At 49.7% G+C, this 20,324-nt stretch overlaps 1 protein-coding gene across 11 annotated transcripts; it reads right to left on the reverse strand.

Moving 5' to 3' along the window:
- Positions 1-25: 25 nt before the first annotated feature.
- On the reverse strand, positions 26-19,621 carry Exoc7 (exocyst complex component 7). 11 transcript variants are annotated; one of them, XM_023713908.1, is made up of 22 exons: positions 19,468-19,621; positions 19,199-19,264; positions 16,799-16,983; positions 16,504-16,609; positions 14,133-14,355; positions 11,351-11,518; positions 10,363-10,446; positions 8,148-8,240; positions 7,228-7,296; positions 6,121-6,266; positions 5,689-5,841; positions 5,352-5,450; positions 4,958-5,020; positions 4,554-4,620; positions 3,742-3,780; positions 2,989-3,054; positions 2,609-2,729; positions 2,232-2,327; positions 872-935; positions 656-697; positions 415-548; positions 31-205 (listed from the first exon to the last, which is right to left on the reverse strand). In XM_023713908.1, exons 1-22 carry the CDS (start codon positions 19,525-19,527, stop codon positions 103-105), a joined length of 2,247 nt encoding a protein of 748 aa, XP_023569676.1. In that variant the 5' UTR covers positions 19,528-19,621; the 3' UTR covers positions 31-102. The 11 variants fall into 11 exon arrangements, with proteins under 11 accessions (XP_004630177.1, XP_023569676.1, XP_023569679.1 ...); XM_023713911.1 differs by lacking the exon at positions 10,363-10,446; XM_023713910.1 differs by lacking the exon at positions 7,228-7,296.
- Between the last annotated feature and the right edge of the window lie 703 nt (positions 19,622-20,324).

Here is a 20,324-nt window from a genome sequence, read left to right on the forward strand (position 1 = left end):
CAAAGGACTTCAAACTCACCCAGATCAGAGGCAAGTTAACACTGATTTATCTGTCCAGTGACATGGCTAGTCTGATGGAACCAGGCAGAGATACTGGCAGGCTTAGGCAGAGGTGTCAAAAAGGCGCTCGATCATATCGCCCACCTGCTCCACACGGTACTTGATGTACTTGTCAGTGTTCTTGGTGAAAGGCACGTTGCTGTACCTGCCCGGGCACCATGGTTGGGGGAGGAGAAAGGTTAACCCCGCCTCAGCTTCCCTGCACTTGCAACAGATCTGAGCTGCCATGGGGTGCCCCTAAGTTATGGCCCCAAGCCCAAGACACTGGCTCTGCTGCCAAGTCCGGCCATTTTCCCTTTTCCCTTGAGGAACAGCAGCAAAGTGGGCAGTGCTGGAGAGTGATGGGTGGCTCACCTGTGCAGAAAGGCCCCATAGGTCTCCTTGACGATGTTTTTCTGGGCCTGGCGAATCTTATCTCTCTGCTCTGTGTCTGGAATAGCCCAGGCCTTTTGGATTTTACATAATTCTTCAAGGCCATCATTGAAGCCCTGACCATCAAAGAGGTGGAAAGGGAAGAGACGAGACACAAAAGCTGTGGGACTGCATCACCACAGTGTCAGCACCAAGCAGTGAAGGGAAGAGGACCCTGGCTCACCTTAAAACGCTCCTTGATCATCTGCCGCTCCTTATCCCGAAGCTGGGGGTCAGGGGAGCCAGAGAAAGAGAAAGCTTTTTGTTCAAACAGCATGGGCCCCAGGCCTCTCTTGCTGTCCCCATGGCCACATGCACACTGATCATTTTAACCCAGAGACTTAGCAAAAGGTATCGCATTTGCTCAATACCCCTTCCCAGCCCTGGCCTTTTTTCCCACCTTGACTCCAGGCTGGAACACAGGTAGATTCTTCTCTGAGATGTAATCAGTCACCTTTAACCAACTGCCAGACAGCAGGGAGAAAGGCATGAGGCCAGGGAGAGACAGCTGCGCCTGCCCTGACACAGGCATGTTTTTTTTTTTTTTGTTTGTTTGTTTCAATATTTGTTTATCTACTACTAGGGAAGAGGGGTTGGTAAGAACTGATCTGGGTCACTATGAAGCAAAATAACAGATCTTTTCCTTGGCAACAGAAAATGTTTAAGCTGCTCACTTTAAAAATCAAGAACAGGGCTGGGGAGATAGCTCCGTAGAATAAGTGCTTGCCTGGCAAGCACAAGGTCATGAGTTCAACCCCCAGTACCTCAAAAATAAATAAATAAATAAATAAATAAATAAATAAGTAAATAAATATCAAGAACAGAAGACAGGGTGATCAATATGTTGAGCAGTCGAATATACTTTATATCAGTATCGTGGAAAATTAAGAAGAAACATGAAAAAGGAGGGAGAAGACATAAATGGGAACAGTGAGAAACTCAAAGGGAATTAACAAGCCAAGGAGAACAGAGGCCCAAAGAAGCAGTGAGTAGGAGGACAGGGCAAGCTCAGCCATCAGCCAGGTTCAGTGACTCCCAAGGCCCTGCTCCCCTCCTGGGCTAAACATTTACGCATATACCCAACACTGTCTCTTCAGCATCCCTCACCTTAGTGCCTGGCAGACCACTCGAAAGAGGCCCCGCAGCCTCTCAGGGACCAGATAGTGAGAAAAGCCAGCCTCTCTTTCCAGTGCATGATTTTTTTTTTTTTTAAGTGGAGAGAAGGACTGGCCAGATAGCTCAGAGGACTAAAGCCCCTGCTTAGCAGAGAGCAGCAGCCAGCGTTTGATCCCCAGGTGCTGTGTCAGCCCCGCCCCCAGGGTGCACTGAGATGGCGAGATGGGAGTGGTGGAGCATGGTGGAGTGCGCCTGTAATCCCAGCACTTGGGAGGCTAAAAACAGGAGAATAACTGAGTCTGATCTACATAGTGAGATCCTACATAATCTAGTATATTTAGACCCTGTCATAAACACATTTAAAAAAAAAAAGTGGAGAAAAGAAACAAAAGAAAAGAAATGAAAAAAATCTCAGAAAAGAAAGAAAAGGCTGAAAGGGGTGGAGCTCAGTAGCACAGCCCACGGTAATGTCCTGCACAAGGACCTGGGTTCCAGCACCAGCACCAAAAGCCTCTACAACCAAGTGTAGGCTGGGGTCTGCAGGACAGCAGCTGATAAACCCACCCCACAGGCACTGTATTGGGCCCAGGGTGGGGGCGAGGCTAGGTCAGCTCAGGCCCAGTAGGAGGGTGGGCACCAGTCACCTGCGCTGATAGGTCTGGATCTGCTGCTCGATGTGTTCCCGGTAGGAGCGCTCAGCAGTCTTCTGGGTTACAGCCACCAGCTGGATCAACTCTGACCTGGGCACAGGTAGAAGAGAGAATACAGAAAGAGACTTAGCTTCTGGGGCCTAAAAGCTGCTGGGCTCTGCAGTACAACCAGGAAGGAGGGGCTCCTTATCCATCTTGAATCTTCCACAGATCTAAGGAGGCAGCACTCAGCCTCCCGGGGTCAGGGCTAAGAGGACTGATAGCCCTCTCCTGCCCTTGCACACAGGAGCAGGAGGCTACGGAAGGCACAGTCGGCCCTGGAGGGCCCAGGGGAAGTGAGGCGTGGAGCTGCGGTGCCTGAAGCCACTTACTTCTCCAGGGACTTGAGGATGTAGTTGTAGTTGTTGTGCAGGAAGATGGCGCTCAGTGCTGGGTCTTCGTACACCTTGGACTTGCTCAGCAAGTTCAGCTGCAGGTTGCCCAGGACTTTACCTGCACACAGAAAAATGGGGCCATTCCAGGTGGCCTGACCCATGACCTCCCATGGGCCCCAGTAACCAATTCCTGGCCATGGCTTCTTGCCCTCCTGGCTCTGGGGCATCAAGAATCCTTCCTAATTGCATTGACCCCTGAACCAGAGGGGGTACTATTGCAGGGTCAGGAGAGGGACCTATGAATATCTAGAGATCACAGAAAGGGCTTTCCTGGGAGGGAAAAGACAAGGAGCAGGTTCTGCCTGAGAGTCACTTACAGATATAAGTGCTCAGGAGGCGCTTGCTAAACTCGGAGCTGTAGCTGGTGGCTGAGGAGCTGGTCTCTGTGAGAAGAGAAGTCCTGTTATTTCGGCGGCAGTGACCAAGACCTTTCCTATCCCACACCCACAAGGAGCAGTGGAGGAAACACTGAAGAGGACTTGGGCTTCCTAGGGTACACGGGACCCAGAGGAGCTCAGGGAGGGCTGGTGCCTGCTCAGTCACAGGGCTGCGTCCTAGACTCTGGGACCCAAGGCCACCTCTGTCTTGGTGGGGTGGCAGGGTTAAGAAGCTGGCCCATGTCATAGGAAGGCAGGTGGGATACTAGTGCCCCAAACCCCAACCTCCGGCCTCTGACCCATCCTGGGCAGTTACCTACAAGACCCATTTGCCCACCTGCCAATAGCAGCAAAGTATTAAAATGGTATCCCATAGCCTCTCCACCTTCTCCCCACTCTACAATCCCAGTACTAGGTCATTCTGAATAGAGGGACCCGCTAGGCAGAAGGCTAAGGCAGAGGGGCCAAGTTAGCCTGGCAGGCATATCCAGGGTGCTGGAAAATAGCAGGGTGCTGCCTGGATGGGCTCAGAGACAGAAGGTGACCAAGATGGGAATGCAGAGAGGTGAGATCACTCTGGAAGAACTCTTGTCTCTCTGACCCAACCCCCAACAGGCCCTGTGTCTGTCCCCAGGGAACCTCACCCGAGGGGCTTTGGGAGGGGGAATGGGGCTGCAGAGACGCACTGCTTACCTCGGGGGTCTAAAGGAATATTGTATGTGTCCCCAAGAACTACGGAATGAAAGGCAGTGCACACAGAGGGGGATGAGAGAAACAGAGGAGGGAGAAAGATGCAAGTTCAAAAAATAGGTTAGAACAGCTGCGCCACCCAAGTCAAGAAGACCTCTCCCCATGGTAACCAGACACAGGGCAAGACACACCAAGCCAGACCCTCTCAAGGCCAGAGAATGCATGGAAGGTGGAAATATGACGGCCCACAGGCCAGAGGCAGCCTGTTGGCTCATCCCCAAACAGGGGCAGATAGGGAGGGCCTGGGGAACCTGAGCTTGGAATGCCCCAGAAGACTCCTCCTCCTTCCACACCAATCTTCCAAGCTCCAGTGCCAGCGTGGTGGCCGGTAGGAGGACACCCAACTGGCCCTGAGTCACTGGCCCTTCAAGGGACAGCTGTGGAACTAATCAGGAGACTAGGTGGACATAAGAGGCAGCGGAGAAACATGGGAGGAAGGCAGGGCAGGGAGAGCATCTATAGGCTGGCAGTGCCCAGTGCAGAGTAAGGATGGCCCAAGGAGGGAGGGAGGGCTTGGGGGGGTCACAGAGATAGCAGCAATCCCTGTTTACACTCAGCCCAGGACAGCCCCAACGGTCCCCACACATCCCACCTCTCAATTCCATCCCACAGATTAAAGGAGACCCCTCACCAAACCCTGCCTTCACCCTCTGAAGGGTGGCACCTCCCAGGAGCCTAACCCCTTATCCACAGGCAAGAGGGAGCAGTGGGGCCCAGGTGGGGTCCCAGGTAGGGCCAGTTGGGATACTGTGTACCTTGGGAGGCCAGCATGGCACCTGCTGTCTCTTGGAAGTCCAGAAGCTGTTGCAGGAAGAGGATGGCCTGGCGGCGAGGACATAGCCCAGGAGGAAGGTCAGGGCAGGGCCCAGCCCAGGGCCTGCACATGTCCTCATCTGACCAGGAGGGCAGGTCAGGGGCCAGGGATCTAGATGCCCACTGAGAAAGGTGGCTGGAAGTAGCATGTTTTACTCTTTGGGTTCTGGCTGCCCAAAGGTCCTCTCTGCCAGAGATTCTATACACTGTCCTGTCCATCTGCCACCAGCACTCATGAAGGCTGAGAGGCTCTGGACCAGGCTGGCTCCTGCCATGGGTGCTGTCCCAGCCCCTGGGCTGGACCCCCCTTCTCCCATCTCCCCAGGGGTCATTGAGTAGCACCTACATTGCTGGTGAGCTCGTGCACAGTACCATCCTTGGGCATGTTGTATTCCTTATCTGGATCATTCTGTGGAAGAAACAACTCCTGGTTCCCTCACACAGCTCCCCAGGCAGCTTCAGGCCTATGCCACACTCTAGTCCACCTACTCATTGCACCACTTCCTGGCAGATGGATGTTAGGATGCTCCTTGCCCTCAGGCTAAGCAAGACCACAGGACAGAAGCACCTGGCCTTGGAGGGCCCCATAGCCTAGGAAGGAGACAGCCTGACAGGAACTAACAGGGACTATAAGCACAGTGGCTTCCCAATAGGACATACCTGAACCTCTTGCAGTGCTGCTCTGAGTCCCCTACCCAGGTAAACAAACAGGTGGGAACAGAGGAAGACAGGACAGATACCTTGATGTTGTCCGCAAAGTCCTCCAGTGCTTTGGCTCCAATGGTCTCCATGGAGGTGATGAGGCCAGGTAGCTTGTTCTTGGTGCTGGCGGCCGTGCCCTGAGGAAGCACAGTGTACAGCTGTGGCCACTGCCCTCCAAAGCAGGTGGGGTCCACCTCCTTCTGGCCATTTCCCTGCCTCATCCCAGGGACTAGCCCTCTATCAGCTCTTCTTCAATCACCTGTGAGTGTCCCGACTTGCCCAGGGCCCTGCAGAAGCTACTAGCACTTACTTAGAAGACAGGAGGAAGGCTGGATTCTTTCTTCCTGTGTTCCCAAGAGCCTTCCTATCACATACCTGGAGTACCTGGTCAAACTCGGGCTTGGTCTGCTTGAGGTGCCGCAGGATGGGGAAGACCGTGAGCACCGTGGAGAAGTCATGGCGTATGATAGCCTTCCGGGCAGCAGACACAATGTTCTCCCCCTCAAGCATCAGCCCATCCAGTGCATCCTAGAGAAGGAGGAACCAGGATCTACCTCAAGGAGGTGTGGAGCAGAGAGCTGGCTCCCAGGGACAGCAAAGGCATCTCACTGGGTTTAAGGGGAAGCCAATGTGTTGTGGCAAGAAGATAGGGGCCGGAGGGGAACTTAGCATCCTCCCAGGACAGGCCCCAGCTACAATGTGGTAGCTGTAGTTGAGGGCTTCGGATAGTAGGCCTGTTCCACACTTGAGATTCTATAGGGACAGCTTTGCTGGGCAGAGACCTAGGACAGGGTGGACAGGCAGGACCTGTATCAAGGAGTCAAAGGTTTTCTTCTGATGATGCTCAGGGATGATATCCGTCAGCAGTTGGTACTCGCTCTGGGCCAGCTTGACAAAGGCACTGACACAGTGAATATAGGCATCAGTCTCCACGTCTAGCATGTCATCTCTCCCTGTAGGAATGGCAGTGCTTGAGCTGCTGGTCTGGTGGCAGCCATTCACCCTGCTGGAGGGGTGTGGGTCTCCTGGCTCCTGCCCTGTAACCCAGACCAGCAGTGGGTGGAAGAGGGAGAGCAGACTGCTCTGGCAGGAAGCTCTAAGGACACTGGCAGGCCCATCCAGCTTCGGGGGAACTCAGGAACTGAGTCCAGCCTTTGCCCTGGCTTCATTTGTAGTTCTGTACAGACATACTTATGGGTCCGGGGCATCAGATACTCGAGGTGGTAGAAGTACAGAAGGAAGGAAGAGCCCTAACTTAACTTCCTGGATAAGGCACGTCTGACCCTGGGACTGAGGATTCTGATAAATGCCAGGAAGACAGCAGTCCAGATGGGTCGGTGGCACTGCCCCTTTCAAGGAAGGACTTGGTCCTTCATCTGAGAAAATGTGGCGTCTATGAAGGCTAGCCCAGCAGGCCTTCTGGAGTACATCGATACACAGCCTAGCTGTGTCTGGGGGCAGAAGCTAAGATGAGGTAAGCGAGCCCCCATGAGGGAGAGCATGGCTGTCATTTGCCTTGGGAGGAAATGGCCTCCTACTCTTGGAGGCCAGGGCAGGGGCACTGCAGACCAGGCCAGCACAGAACTGCTTGATCCCATGTGCCAAGGGGCAGGTTCTGAGGTCTCTGTCAGAGCTCTCTGCCCTCAAGGGTACCACCTTCCCCGCTGCCTGCTTTTTAAGTAGTGAACAGCAGCTTCTCCCTTGGTCCAGGCCCTGAGAGCCACGCACACACTCCCATCTCAAGATAGGCAAAGAGACCTAGTGGCCAAAGAGACCAGAGAGAGGGCCAGGTAGTAGCCTGGCCCATCCTTGACGCACAGCAGGCCCCGCTGGGCAGGCAACAGCAGGCCATCCGGGGACTACAGCAAGGGCAGTTATCAGCAGCTGCCTTCAGGCTGGGCTAACGGTACTCACCAGCCAGCGGCCTGTGCTTGTCGTTCAGGGCCTCGGACAGGTGCTTAACTCGGAAATCATGCTCGTGACCTAGCGAGATGTCGCCGCACAAACACAAGCAGCATTTATCCAGGGGCTAGGCAGCTGCCTCTCAGGGTATGGGGAAGAAGCCCTTGATCTTCAGAAGGGAGATTTGAAATGGGCACTGGGAAGGGTTCCAAGACCCTCCTCTGCCTCAAATCACCATAGGAACAGCCGTTTCAAGCCTGACTTGCAGCAAGTGCCTGGGACTATGTTGGCTGCTTATTTCCCTGAGCCTGGGGGCTGAGAGAAAGGTGGGCCAACCAAGGAGGGTCTGCTGCTTGGCCTCAGGGGGTCTCTCTGCCTTTCTGTGTTTGGGGAGAGACCCCATGAGAAAAATGGCATCCTGAGTGACAAGAGGCAGCCCTGCATTGCTTCCCAGGCTGATGCTTTTCAAGTAGAGCTGGGTCCCCCAGGGCAGCTAAAGTGGCTGCCCCTTCCCTGACAGGAGGAAGAGAGGGCACATGGCCTACAGGTTGCCTGCCCTCTTGCTGCACACAACCCCCTTTCTAAAGAAGGGGGTGGTCAGAAGGCCTCAGCCAGCTTGGTCCTGCCACTGCTGGTCTCAGCGTGAAAGGGCTGCCCCAAAACAAAGAACTTTTTCTGCGTTCACACAGGAGACAAGGACAGAGACAGGGAAGGGGAGTGGGAAGCCTGAGGGAGGGCAGAGCTGCCACCAGCCAGACAGGATCAGGCTGAGGGCACAAAACTGCTGGGGCCTGACAGGCATCAGGGACTTGCTGTTCCCACCCTGCCCCCGCAGGGTTTCTCCCAAGGTCCTCCTGGGGGAGGCTCTGCCCTGCCAAATGAGTGGACACATAGTGGAGAAGGAGGGGATGGGAGGAACACAGGGTGATTACCTTCCAGAGGAATGAGGTTAGAACCCCCCTTTTTCCCATCTAGACCATGCTGGGAATACTGTTTCAGAAGGTTCTGAGCCTTACGGATCGTCCCTGTCACCAGAGCCACACAGAGAGGAGATAAGAAGACCTAGGAAATGAGTGAGAGAAAACAGCAGCGGCCCTCCACCTGCCCAGCCCATGCCCACCCAACAGCGAGTGTGCCCCTCCAGCTCTCCCAGCAGGCCCGGTCCCATGGCTGCCAGAGACCCCAGCGATGGGCCGGACACATTTCATTCTCTTGTCTATTGCTGGCCCTCACTGTTTCAGGTCTGAGTTTACTTTTGGAGGGTGACTGAGATTAAGGTAGAGATCCACTACAAATCGAAAAGAAAACATTCTTTGGGTAGCATTCTAATCAGCGTGGATGGAGGAGCTGGTGACAGAGCTCTCACGCTGGAGGGCACAAGCCAGCTGGCAGAGCCTGGGTACGCCTGCAACCCCAGCCCCAAACTCCAGTTTCCTGACTCAGGGCAAACAGCAGTCCATGGGAAGCAGCCCCTGGGGGTATGCCCCGAATGGAGGCATCAGGAACTTGCTGACCCACAGGCAGTTGTTCCTACACCAGGGGAGTCATTCAAGCCACCACAGCAATGGGAGCAAACTGAAAAGCCAAGAAAGGGCTAACAAAAGCCACCACTGGAAAGGGAAAGCAGGAAGAGAGTGCACATGCTCTCCGCATGGGGGAAAAAAAGAACAGTTAGTATCACAAGTAAAAACAATACAAACAAAAAACACCACACCACAGCCTTTGGGGTCAGCCACCTCTATGGGGATGAGACATCTGGGGTAGAAAATGTGAAGACACAAAATAGCATTCAAGAAGACAGGTCCAGCTGTGTAGCCCAAAAAAATGTACTAGGGGAGGAAAGGCAATAAAGGTGGACAGAGCTCCACCAGAATTCAAAAATAAAAATTCTGAGTGGCATTTTAATTAGCATAGACAGGTCAGCCTTTTTGGGAGACTCCCTCCCCTATATATCTGATCTCAGTGTGGCTGCTGTGTCCTAGCAGCTTCCCTGAGGCTGAGGAACCAGGGCAGGCCCAGCTGGTTCAATGTTCTGTCTGCAGCAAATTCCCCAGTGCTAACCCTGTCTGGCGGGCCCAGCTCACACCTGTCTCCCCTGTACTGCTTCCTTCAGTGTGTTCCTTGCTAATGAGCAAATCAGAGTCTCATCCCAGAACAAACCAGGAACAGATGGGTGACGTGCCCAGCCAGGGCCTCACCAGCCTGGCTTGGAGGGCATCGGAGATGATGACCTGGCAGCCACCAGGCGCATCAGGCACCCCACTAGCAGGACTAAAGCTGAAGCTGGTGTCTCACCACAGTGGAGCCCCTCCTGCTCCTTTACCCTAGGCCTGGAACAGATGTCCCAGGAGCCTCATTTCTTGGTCCCAAGCCACTAGCTTGCATCCATTCTTTTTTTCTTTTTTTTTTTTTTTATAATTTTCCTTTAGAAATCATCACTTTTTAAAAAAATTTTATTTATTTGTGTGTGTGTGTGTGTGTGAGGCCAGCTCAGTCCACCAGGGGGTGGGGCTGGTTGGCATGTGGTGCTGGGGGATTGAACCGCGGTCCCTGTGCTTTGCTAAGCTTGTTCTAAGTAGGTGCTTTAGACCACTGAGCCATCTTACCAGCCCCTTTTCATCCATTCTTAAAAACCCTGTGAAATCACTTTTTTTTTTTTTTTTTTTTTTTTTCTTCTGAACCAGGGATTGGACTCAGGCCCTTGTGCTTGCCAGGACTACTGAGCCATCTCCCCGGCCCTTAAAGCCCTGTGAAACCCACAGGCCAGGGCCCTCAGAGCCACAGTCTTCCTCTTGAATCTCTAAACTAAGAGCAGATTAGGTACATGGTGAGCCCTGAGGTCAGTTCCCATAGTACAAACTGTGTCTGGGGCTTCCAATGGGCCTGTCAGAGAACAAGGCAGAAGTGGAAGTGAGCACAGAGTGGCTGAGGCCCAGGCAGCTCACAGACAGCTCCTTCCTCACAAGATAAAGGCTCAGAGATGGACCTGCTAGCCACACAGGCAGCTGCAAACCAGCAGGCTGGGTTAGTAAAGTCACTGTTGGCAGCAGGTTCTCTAAGGGGTGGCCAGGGTATCCACTCCAGGGAAAGAAGACTGCATTTCCAGCCAGGGCCACAGATCCAGTTCCGTCATGCTCTGCTACTCACTTGTACCCTGAGGGCATCCTCCATGCCTGAGGAGGAGCAGGTGACCTGGTTGGATGTGAATAGACACCTCGCTCTTCTGAGGGGCTGGAGAAATGGGGCAGGGGGCTGAGGGTGAACTCTAGATAGAGTCTCCTATCATGAAGGTGAATACATAGGCCACATTCTAGGAAGTGCCTGCGGTAGCTGAGGAACCCGAGGCCGTCTTCTCTCCAGCTCCTACCTCAACATCCCCTACCCAGCCCATCCAGCCTTCTGGACAGCCCAGAGCAACAGTTCTGGAGGCAGAGACAGCCAGGCCCACTAAGCCATGACTGACACACAGATGGAATGTGAGAGAGAGAGAGAGAGAGAGAGAGAGAGAGAGAGAGAGAGAGAGAGAGAAAATGCAAAGAATGGGTGCTTCAAGGATACCAACAACCTGAAGCCTGGAACTCTTACCCCATGCCCTTCTCTGACTTCTACAAGGGACTAACTGCATCACAGCCCAGAGGCCAGTTTAAGTTCTTCCAAGAGGATGGTCTAGAATTTCTTTCCTTTCTGTATCAATGGTGGAGGTACAAACCTCAACTTTCACTTTGTAGCTGGGAAGGGAAGGCTCGAGGGCCAACCCACTCACCCCACTGTTTTGGCTGCAGCAGCATGCCTGACCTCTTGACGGGACAACAGAGGGGCCTAGCAAGTAGCTTTGCCCAACAGCTTCATCATCCTCCTGCCTCAGGAGAGACTGAGAATATCTGTGATCCTCACCCCCTTCAAAGACATTATGTAACTGCCAGAATGGACTGCTGGGCAGAAGGAAGAACCTTGCTCTCTAGGAACTTGCTGGATAGGCAGACACCTGCTTTCTGTCCTATGTGCCCACAACTGGGGCTGTCATGAAGATAAATCCTAGAAGTGGGCTACTGCTGCTGACCTGGGGTGGAAAAAGCAATCCAGGTCCCACATAGCCCTTTGGCTGGAGCTGAGATGGGCCAGGGTGGGGGCTCACCTGGCCGCTTGATTGGCTTCTTGGTGGGTGTGTCCTTTCTCTTATTGGGGATAGCAGGGGAGTAGGGAACCCCAGAGGAAGAACTGCTCTTCCGGAAATGTTCCTTTAGGCCCTTGATGGAGCGGTCCAACTGACTGGAGCGTATCTGGTAGTAGACATTCATGAAATCTGGGAAGAGAGAACAAGAGTGGATGGCAGCTGGGGCCCTGCCTCTGCTTCCCCCCAGGGTAGCAGGGAGCCTAGTGTGGTCACCTGTTCTGGCCACAGTTGTCATGAGGCCTCAAGTCAAGAAAAGTCAAGGAGAGAATCACCCTGCAAATTGAGCTGATAATTGCTTATAAGTTGTTTTTTTCCCCCCCCACTCATGTATTTGGTACGGGGTCCCACTATGCATCTTGGTCTCATAGTGATTCTTCTGTTTTCAGCGTCCCCAGTGCTGGAATTACAGGTGCATGCCACCATGTCTGGACTTGGTTGCCAGCTCAGCACACCCTGGGGGTAGGGTTGGCACAGCATATGGAACTGGGAATTGAACCCTGGTCCCTGAGCTTGCCAAAGCAGGCGCTTAGTCCGCTGAGCTATCTCGCCAGCCCTTGTTAACAAGGTTTTAATGGTACTTTTTTTTTGGTACTCTTTTTTTTGCGGAACCAGGGATTGAACTCAGATCCTTGAGTTTGCCAGTCAAGTGCTTATCTTACTGAGCCATCTCCCCGGCCCCTTTTTGGTACTCTTAATTGAACTCAGGACATTGTGCTTGCCAGGCAGGAGTTTGTGTCACTAAGCTATATCTCTGGCTAATGGAACCTTTAAAAATTTTATTGGCTTGTTTTGAGACAGGATCTATGTTGCTCAGACTGGCTTCAAACTCCTGGGGTTAAGGGGTCCTTGTGCCTCACCACCCCAGAGTGTTATAAACATGTGCCACCATACCTGTTTTTTAAAAATAAAAAAATGTAAAATTAACATCCTGACTTAAGCTGGCCAAAGAATGTGAGAAATATGAGGCAGAAGAAGACTAAATGTTAGTAAATAAAAAACACATGGCATCATTAGCCATTAAAAATGAAAATAAAAAATAAAAGTAGGATACAATAGTGCTGCTGAATGGTAAAAATAATGAAGAACAAATAGCCTGTCAATGAGTGCACTGATGGGTATCCATCTGAGGAGCTAACAACGGGCAAGATTACAAATAAGCTACATCAACTACTGCAACACTGAGCTAGCCTAAGAACTTCCAAAACAAAACAAAAAATAATACACACAGGTATGTTCACTGTGGCAATATTTATCCATATCAGAAAATTGGGCTTCCAGGCAGCTTTGAATAGCCACAGGTCACCGACCCTGGTCGGACCCTGCCAGAGTGAATGTGCTCCCAAACCACTCTTCCTTTAAGGCACCGTTAGATCCTAGAGATTTTTAATTTGTGTCTTTCTAATCACAGATAACTGCAAGGACCATGTCCTGTGCTGCTCTGTCACTCCTCGTTTGGTATTGTGTTGGACATCATCACAGGCACTTAGTGACACACAGAGGTTGATGATTCTTATAAAATAAACAAAATTAGAAAATCCCAAAGTGCATATGAACAAGGAGAAAGATAAGAAAACCATTGTCATTTCAGCAGTTATCAACAAATAATGTAAGAAATGGACCCAAGTAGAGATTCTGGCTGAAGAGTTCTGATGGGCCTCGAGGCTATCCACTCAGCCTCCTGGATTCCCAGGAAGCCACTGAAAATCTTCCACCAAACCCAAGGCACTCCCCAGCATGTCTCCTGAACCACAGACCTGTTCATGTAGTCTAATATAGCCAGGCCATAAATCCTGCTACCACAGTCTTCCTGAGAAGGTGAGAATAATCACAGATAAGACGCACATATCAACATGCTAACAAAGAGAAGAGTATGGAGGGTCAAAGGGTATAAAAGAGGACAGCCACTGGAGTTACTTTCTAAAATTTTTGGTTAAGTCTAAAATTTTTTTAAAACCCTAAGACTAGCAAAAGAGATAGTACTACCATATCAGGGAATATCAGGCAGTTGTAAAAAAAAAAAAAAGAGAGAAAAAGGAAAAAAAAAAAAAAAAAAGAAGCCAGCCTATATGTACTGATAAGGAACTATCTCAAGGCATTGAATATGCTTACTGTATGTTTAATATGGAAGCAATGTATCAATAGGTGTAAGACCTTTGGGAGTGAGGAGAGGAGGCATACAATTACTGTCTTTCACATACACATAGTGGAACAGAGATTTTTCTGGAGGAACATAAATCTTAATAGTGCCAATCTCTGAGTTATGACGTAGGCATCAGAGAAGGGGGGAGAAGGACTTCTACTTTTCACCTAAAAATAATGAACAACATTTTCTTCATAATCAGAAAAATTCACAACTAATAAAAAAGTAAACAAAAGGGACATAAAAGTTTGGATGTGGCTAACCTTGCTATGTAAGATTTTTATTCTTATTTTTCACAATGTAATGTTGAAGCTGTTAAATTACTGCTCATTTGTTTACTATATAATTTCCTTTTATTGAAAAAAAAAAATCCACCTGGCTGTGGTAGGGCATGCCTGTGCTCCTAGCACTCAGCGGCTGAGTGATGCAAGGATTGACAGGAGCTGGAGGCCAGCCTGAACTACATAGAGATCCTGTCTCAAAATCCAATCAATCAATCACATTCAAATGGGTTTGGAACAAAGTGGGAGTGGCAATGCTCCACCCCCTAACCCCCCACTCCCCCAGCCTGCTGTCTGACAGGACTAACAAAAGCCTTCTCACCTTGGTTGCGGCCAAATTCCACCAGCCAGAGGGAGATGCGGACCACATCCTGGAGCACACTTTCAGGCAGGTGTTCCAGGGCCACATCCTCCTGGACCTCTAGCTCCTCGTCACCACTGATGAGATCCAGGATGAGCACAGGGGAGACAACCTTACTGTGCCGGGTCATCAGGCTGCGGAACTCAGACTCCAGTGAGTCCTTCCCCCTCTCAAACAGAAGCTTCTGCAGGGACAGCAGAAGGAAGCAGGCCGTTTTGCTGTTGCTGTATTGCATTCTTTTTTAAAAATATTTATTTATTTATTTTGTGTGTGTGTGTGTGTGTGTGGCCAGCTCAGCCCACCAGGGGGCGGGGCTGGTGGGCATGTGGTGCTGGGGGATCGAACTGCGGTCCCTGGGTTTTGCTTAGCTTAGCTTGTTCTAAGGTGCTTTAGACCACTGAGCCATCTCACCAGCCCCTGTATTGCATTCTGTAGCCCCTATTTTACCTTCCTGACTCAGGGCCTCTGCCTGGTACTGTCTTTCTTCCTTCAAACCAAAGAAGAAACATCAGGAAGCCTTTGTGTTTGAGGGTATGGGGCATGTGGGAGTTAAATCCAGGGCCTTGTGCATGCTAGGCAAGCATTCTACCACTGAGCTCCATCCACCCACCCATCTACCCATCTACCCATCCACCCACCTACCTACCCACCCACCCACCCGTCCACCCATCCACTCACCCACCCATCCACCCATCCATCCATGCATTCATCCATTTATTTATTTAGAGACAGGGCCTTGCTAACTCACTCAGGCTGGTCTTGAATCTTCTTGCCTCAGGCTCCTGAGTAGCTGGGATTACAGGTGTACACAACTGTGTACAGTGAGGAATCCTAATTTGATTTCTTTCCCTTACATTCTCTTAAAAGTGATAGTCACAGGTGCAATGCAGGATTTTACAAAAAGTAGCTGGTTAATAAATATTGGCTGATTGTTTCCTCGCTTGCATTGTTGTTTCTTTTTATAGGTTTACAAAAGAAGAAAACAGATAAATTGGACTATATCAATGGAAAACTTTTCTGCTCCAAATGCTACCAACAGGAAGGTGAAAAACAACCCATAGAATGAGAAAGTATTTATAAATTACGTATCTGGCAAGGGACAGGTATCTAGAACATAAGATTAAAAATGCTTATCCAGCTGGACATGGTGGCACACACTTATAATCCCAGAACTCAGGAGGCTGAGGCAGGAGGATCATTGGTAGTTCAAGTCCAGCTTGGGCTACAAAGTGAGCTTAAGGCCAGCCTGAACTGCACAGCCTGTCTCAAAAAAGACAAACAAACAAGCAAACAAATGCATATCCACACAAAAAATATATAGAGCCAGGAAGATAGAGTATGTCTATAATCCCAATGCTTGGGAGGCTGAGACCAGAAGATTGCCGCAAGTTTGAGGTCAGCCTGGGCTACATAGTGAGTTCAAGATCACCCTAAACTATGTAACAAAAGACCCTGTCTCAAAAAATCAATACCAAAAAACATCGAAAGAACAAAACAAACAAAAATGGATGTACCAGAAGATTCATAGCAATATTATTTGCATTAGTGGAAACAATCTAAGTGTCTATCTCAGGATAGGTGGACAAGCAAAATGTATCATATCCACACTATTTGGCAATGACAGGGAATGAAGTTCTAATATATGCTACAACATGGCTGACTCTTGAAAACTTTATGCTGAATGAAAGTTGCAAATGGTCACTTATTACATGCCACCATTTATAAAAGAAGTCTATGTTAGGTGAATCTTATGGATGGAGAACAGTGATTATGGGGGGGGGCAGGGAGAGACAGGTGAGGGAAGAAAGGAATAGCAACCACCAACGGGTAGGATTTTCTTTTTGAGATAGATGATCTAAGTGCTCTAAAGTTGATTCTGGTGATGGTTACACAACTTTATAAAAGCACACATTTTTATACTCTATACTGACTAATTTCATGGTAAGTTCAAAATATATCACCTATCGCAGTAAAGATGCTAAAGAGAGAGAAGAGTGTTTTTGCTTAAACAGAAAGTGACTCCTCCAGGGCAAATTCTTAGTTTGACATCTTTTGTACTTGCCTTCTCTATCTTACTTGGACTTGTGATCTTCCTGCCTTATTCTACCAGAGCGTTAGGATTACAGGCATGCATCACTATGCCCAGCTACTACATGCTTTTTTGCAGAACCAAGGGTTGAACTCAGGCCCTTGTGCTTGCCAGGGAAGCGCTTATTCCACTGAGCCATCTCCCTGGCCCTACATCCTTCTTTAGTTGCTCTGGAATCCCCCACGAGATGGGGCAAGGACTGATGTTCCCAAACTTCTCACGATACTCTCATTAGCCCCTTACCACTTTGTTGAGCTCTGGGCTGTCTGGGCTATTGTCCTGAAAATACTCCACAGCCTTCTGAATTTTGGCCATGCTCCCCAGGTATTCCTCTAGCCGACCTGTGGGGCTGGAAAGAAAAGGGCCAGGTCACCATAGGCGGATGGTGGACGGACAGAGAGTAAGGGAATGCTATGTAGAGGGGGAGGAAGAGAATTCACATAGGGAATTTTAGCCTTAAATATATTCTAGTCCCTCTTCTCAGGCCTATGCCACTGCTCGAAGGGACTCGGTATATGACTCTCTTTGCCTAGCTCACCCTTCCCTGATGATCTTCTCAGTGTCACTAGCCACATGGTAGTAGCTGATGACATGATCCAGGCAGGATAGTGTCTTCTCAACGTTCTCCTGCAATCGTTGCAGATTCTCTGTTTGCTTGTGCACAGGGATGATGGAGTTCTCCAGCTTCATAAGGCGGCTCTCAAAGGATGACAGGATAGACACCTGCAGAAGAAAAGGCTCTTGCTCTCAGGTCTCAAGACCATCCAAGCACTGCTTCAGCCTATCCAGAGTCATCTGACTTCCCAGCTTTCCTCTGTCTTTAAGACAATAAGCTCCATACAGGAAGGGACAGGGTTTCTTGTGCACTACTATATCCCCAGTATGCACCATGTGCCCCATACATACAGGTGGGCCACAATAAACTGCTTGAAACTTGATTTGAAGGTAAGCCATGCATTAGCTTTTCCGAAGATGATCATTTCAGGATGGATTCCTTCCACCCTCTGATGCCAAAGCTCAATTTCTCTTTACTCTTGAAGTTTCCCTAGTCTGAACAGGAAATAGTTTTGCACAGAGTAGCCTCAAGTGCATTGCTGGTACCTTCAAAACTCCTTTTCTCTTAACGTCACTAGGACTTGATTATGTCACTAATTACAGATCCAAGTTTGCATTTTCTCAATCCACACTTTTCTAGTCTTCCCTAGGAATAAAGGACACTCACTTATTGAGCACCAAGGACTGTACAAGATGTGTTCACATGCATGAGCTCGTATGTCCTTAACAGACACATTGGGAGGCTGCCACTGTTTCTGTTACAGCAGACAAGTTAGCTGATACTCAAAAGTACCTGCTAAATTGGTCAAGCAATGGCCGTGACTCATCCTCATGTCAGACACTGACAAACGGATGTACAAAGGGTGGTACAGGGCTATAGGATAAATCCTGAGAGTACTTGGCTGACCTTATCAGACACAAAAGTTACGTTTCTTGTTATATAGGTCTTGCTATATCTTGGTCTTAACCATCCAGCAGAAAAGTATAAAAATAAGGTATATAAAGTAAATCCTTTTTTTTTTTTTTTTTTTTTTGCGGAACCGGATATTGAACTCAGGCCCTTGTGCTTGTCAGGCAAGCGCTTATTCTACTGAGCCACCTCCCCGGCTCCAGTAAATCCATATTAATACGATGAGCTGCAAAAGGCTCAAGTCAATAACTTCTGAGGATAACCCACTAATATTATAGACTGCTAGACAGTGTTAGATTGTTTAGTTGAACTCAAACACCTATAGTATTTAGATGCCAACAGAATATTCACCTCTTTTTTATTTTAAAATTTTTTATTTATTTATGTGTGTGGGGGGGGGCAGCTCAGCCCACCAGGGGGCGGGGCTGGCTGGCATGTAGTGCTGGGGGATTGAACCGCAGTCCCCGTGCTTTGCTAAGCTTGTTCTAAGTAGGTGCTTTAGACCACTGAGCTATCTCACCAGCCCCCAGAATATTCACCTCTGACAGGGGAAAAAAAAAAAAAGGATACAAAGGAAAGATTATTTTGTATTTATATATACAAAATAGGATAAATTTACAGTTACTTTTGCTTAATTCAATGAGAAGAGGTGTACTAACATTGTTTGGACGGAATATCCTGTCTGCTTCTTGTACTATGGATAACCACTAAGAAGATAACAATGTACAGTGTATTGACTATCAAAACTGTCCTATTAATCAGCTGGGAAACTGTCTCATTCATATTTATTTCTCAATTAAAATATAATTTAAGGGGGCTGGTGAGATGGCTCAGTGGTCTAAAGCACCTACTTAGAACAAGCTTAGCAAAGCACAGGGACCGCGGTTCAATCCCCCAACACCACATGCCAGCCAGCCCCGCCCCCTGGTGGGCTGAGCTGGCCACACACACACACACACACACACACACACAAATAAATAAATAAAATTTAAAAAAAAATTTAGAAAAGAGTGCTGTCCAACAACAACAACAACAAAAGTACCTGCTAGAAGCCACACAGCAAGTAAGCTGCATGGCAAGGTCTAGATCTCAGGTCTGCTGGACCTCAGAGCTCATTCTGTTCCTACGCCCCTGGGGTGAAAGCTGTGCATTCTCTGCCCTTAGTAATCCTAATGTGTCAACCTTACTTGAATTGCCACTGACACATGGCCAGTACTAGTCCACCCAGTCGGTCTCTCTAAATATCTGTCTATGGAGAGAAAGAAAAATAAAGAGCTTAGAAAGTTGAAGTCCAGACCATTGGGGCGACGATATCCTCAGTAAAAGGGTGGGACATAGGGATGGGATCTAGGTAAAAGTGCACGCTGTCACTACAGAAACCCCCACATTACCACCCACGCCGGGCCTGTACATCGCAGGGCTCTCCTCCAGGGCCCAGGGGCGTCCTTCCTCCCAGCTGACAAGGCTCCTCACCATGTTCTTGGTGAGCTGGTCGCTCTTCTCCAGGCTGTCTCGGATGAAGGACAGCGTCTCTTCCTCCTGGGGGGAACGAAAGGGAAGACATCACCAGAAGCCTAAGGCTCAAGGTGGCAGATGCTTCATGGTCCACGGCCTAGCCCCAAGACCTGTCTCCTCTCAGGGAGCGCCCCCGTCCCACCCCTGCCTCTTCTCAGAGTACAAGTCAAGCCCCACTCTCAGCCCTTTTCCTTTATCTTCTCCCCAGGTTCTCCAGCCCCAGCCACCTGCTTCAACTTGTCTTCAATCTCCCGCCGCCGGGCGGACGCCTCTTGTGGGGGGATCATGGCTCCGAAGCCTACGTTTCCCACTCCCCAGTATCATTACCCAGAGGCCTGCTCGGCCTCCGTCCCGGTCACACCCACTTCCGGCCTTGGCCCCGCCCCGAAGCCAGTTGGGGAGCCACATTGGGAGTGGCAGGAAGAAGGGCGCCTGCGCAGAGCTCAAAGAATGGGTGGAGTAGGCAGCCATCTTGAGTGTGGCTGGAAAATGCAAACTGGAGGAGACGCAGCTTTTTCTTCTGCTTCAGATACCCAGTGTCAGGCAAAGACGGTTCTGAAGAAGCCTTATACGTTGCGGCCAGCAGGGCATTTACACTTCACCATTTTCGTTGGTAGATTAACCTCTTTGATAAAGGTCTCTGGGGAAAGGAACATACTTGTTTCCCACATAGCTTTTGCTGTGCGCGTCTGAAGTTGTGTTCCCACGAAAACTGTTCACAGTGCTCTCAGTGATTGATTCAGGCCTATTTGATGAATCAGAGACTTGTGGAGTCGTTCTCACCATCTGCCCTAAATTTAAAAAAGCTGAGTTTTAGAGATTGATTTATTTTTCCATTATTGACAATTGAGGTGCTGGTGAGATGGCTCAGTGGTCTAAAGCACCTACTTAGAACAAGCTTAGCAAAGCACAGGGGCCGCGGTTCAATCCCCCAACACCACATGCCAGCCAGCCCCGCCCCCTGGTGGGCTGAGCTGGCCACACACACACACACACACACACACACATAAATAAAAATTAAAAAAAAAAAAAAAAGACAATTGATCCCAGGGCCTTCTCACAGAGCTACATCCTTAGACCTTTT

This window comes from Octodon degus, unplaced genomic scaffold, assembly GCF_000260255.1.
Source record: "Octodon degus isolate 3935 unplaced genomic scaffold, OctDeg1.0 scaffold00033, whole genome shotgun sequence".
Lineage (NCBI taxonomy): Eukaryota > Metazoa > Chordata > Mammalia > Rodentia > Octodontidae > Octodon > Octodon degus.

Bases quoted from the DNA above. Each gene is read 5' to 3' on its own strand.
- Exoc7 (XM_023713908.1), bottom strand. From the start codon at position 19,527: ATGATCCCCCCACAAGAGGCGTCCGCCCGGCGGCGGGAGATTGAAGAC. The intron at 5,451-5,688 runs GTATGTGATAGG...GTGCTTCCTCAG, and splicing joins AGTTTGACCAGGTACTCCAG to GGCACGGCCGCCAGCACCAA. The intron at 5,021-5,351 runs GTATCTGTCCTG...TTTCTTCCACAG, and splicing joins ACTTTGCGGACAACATCAAG to AATGATCCAGATAAGGAATA.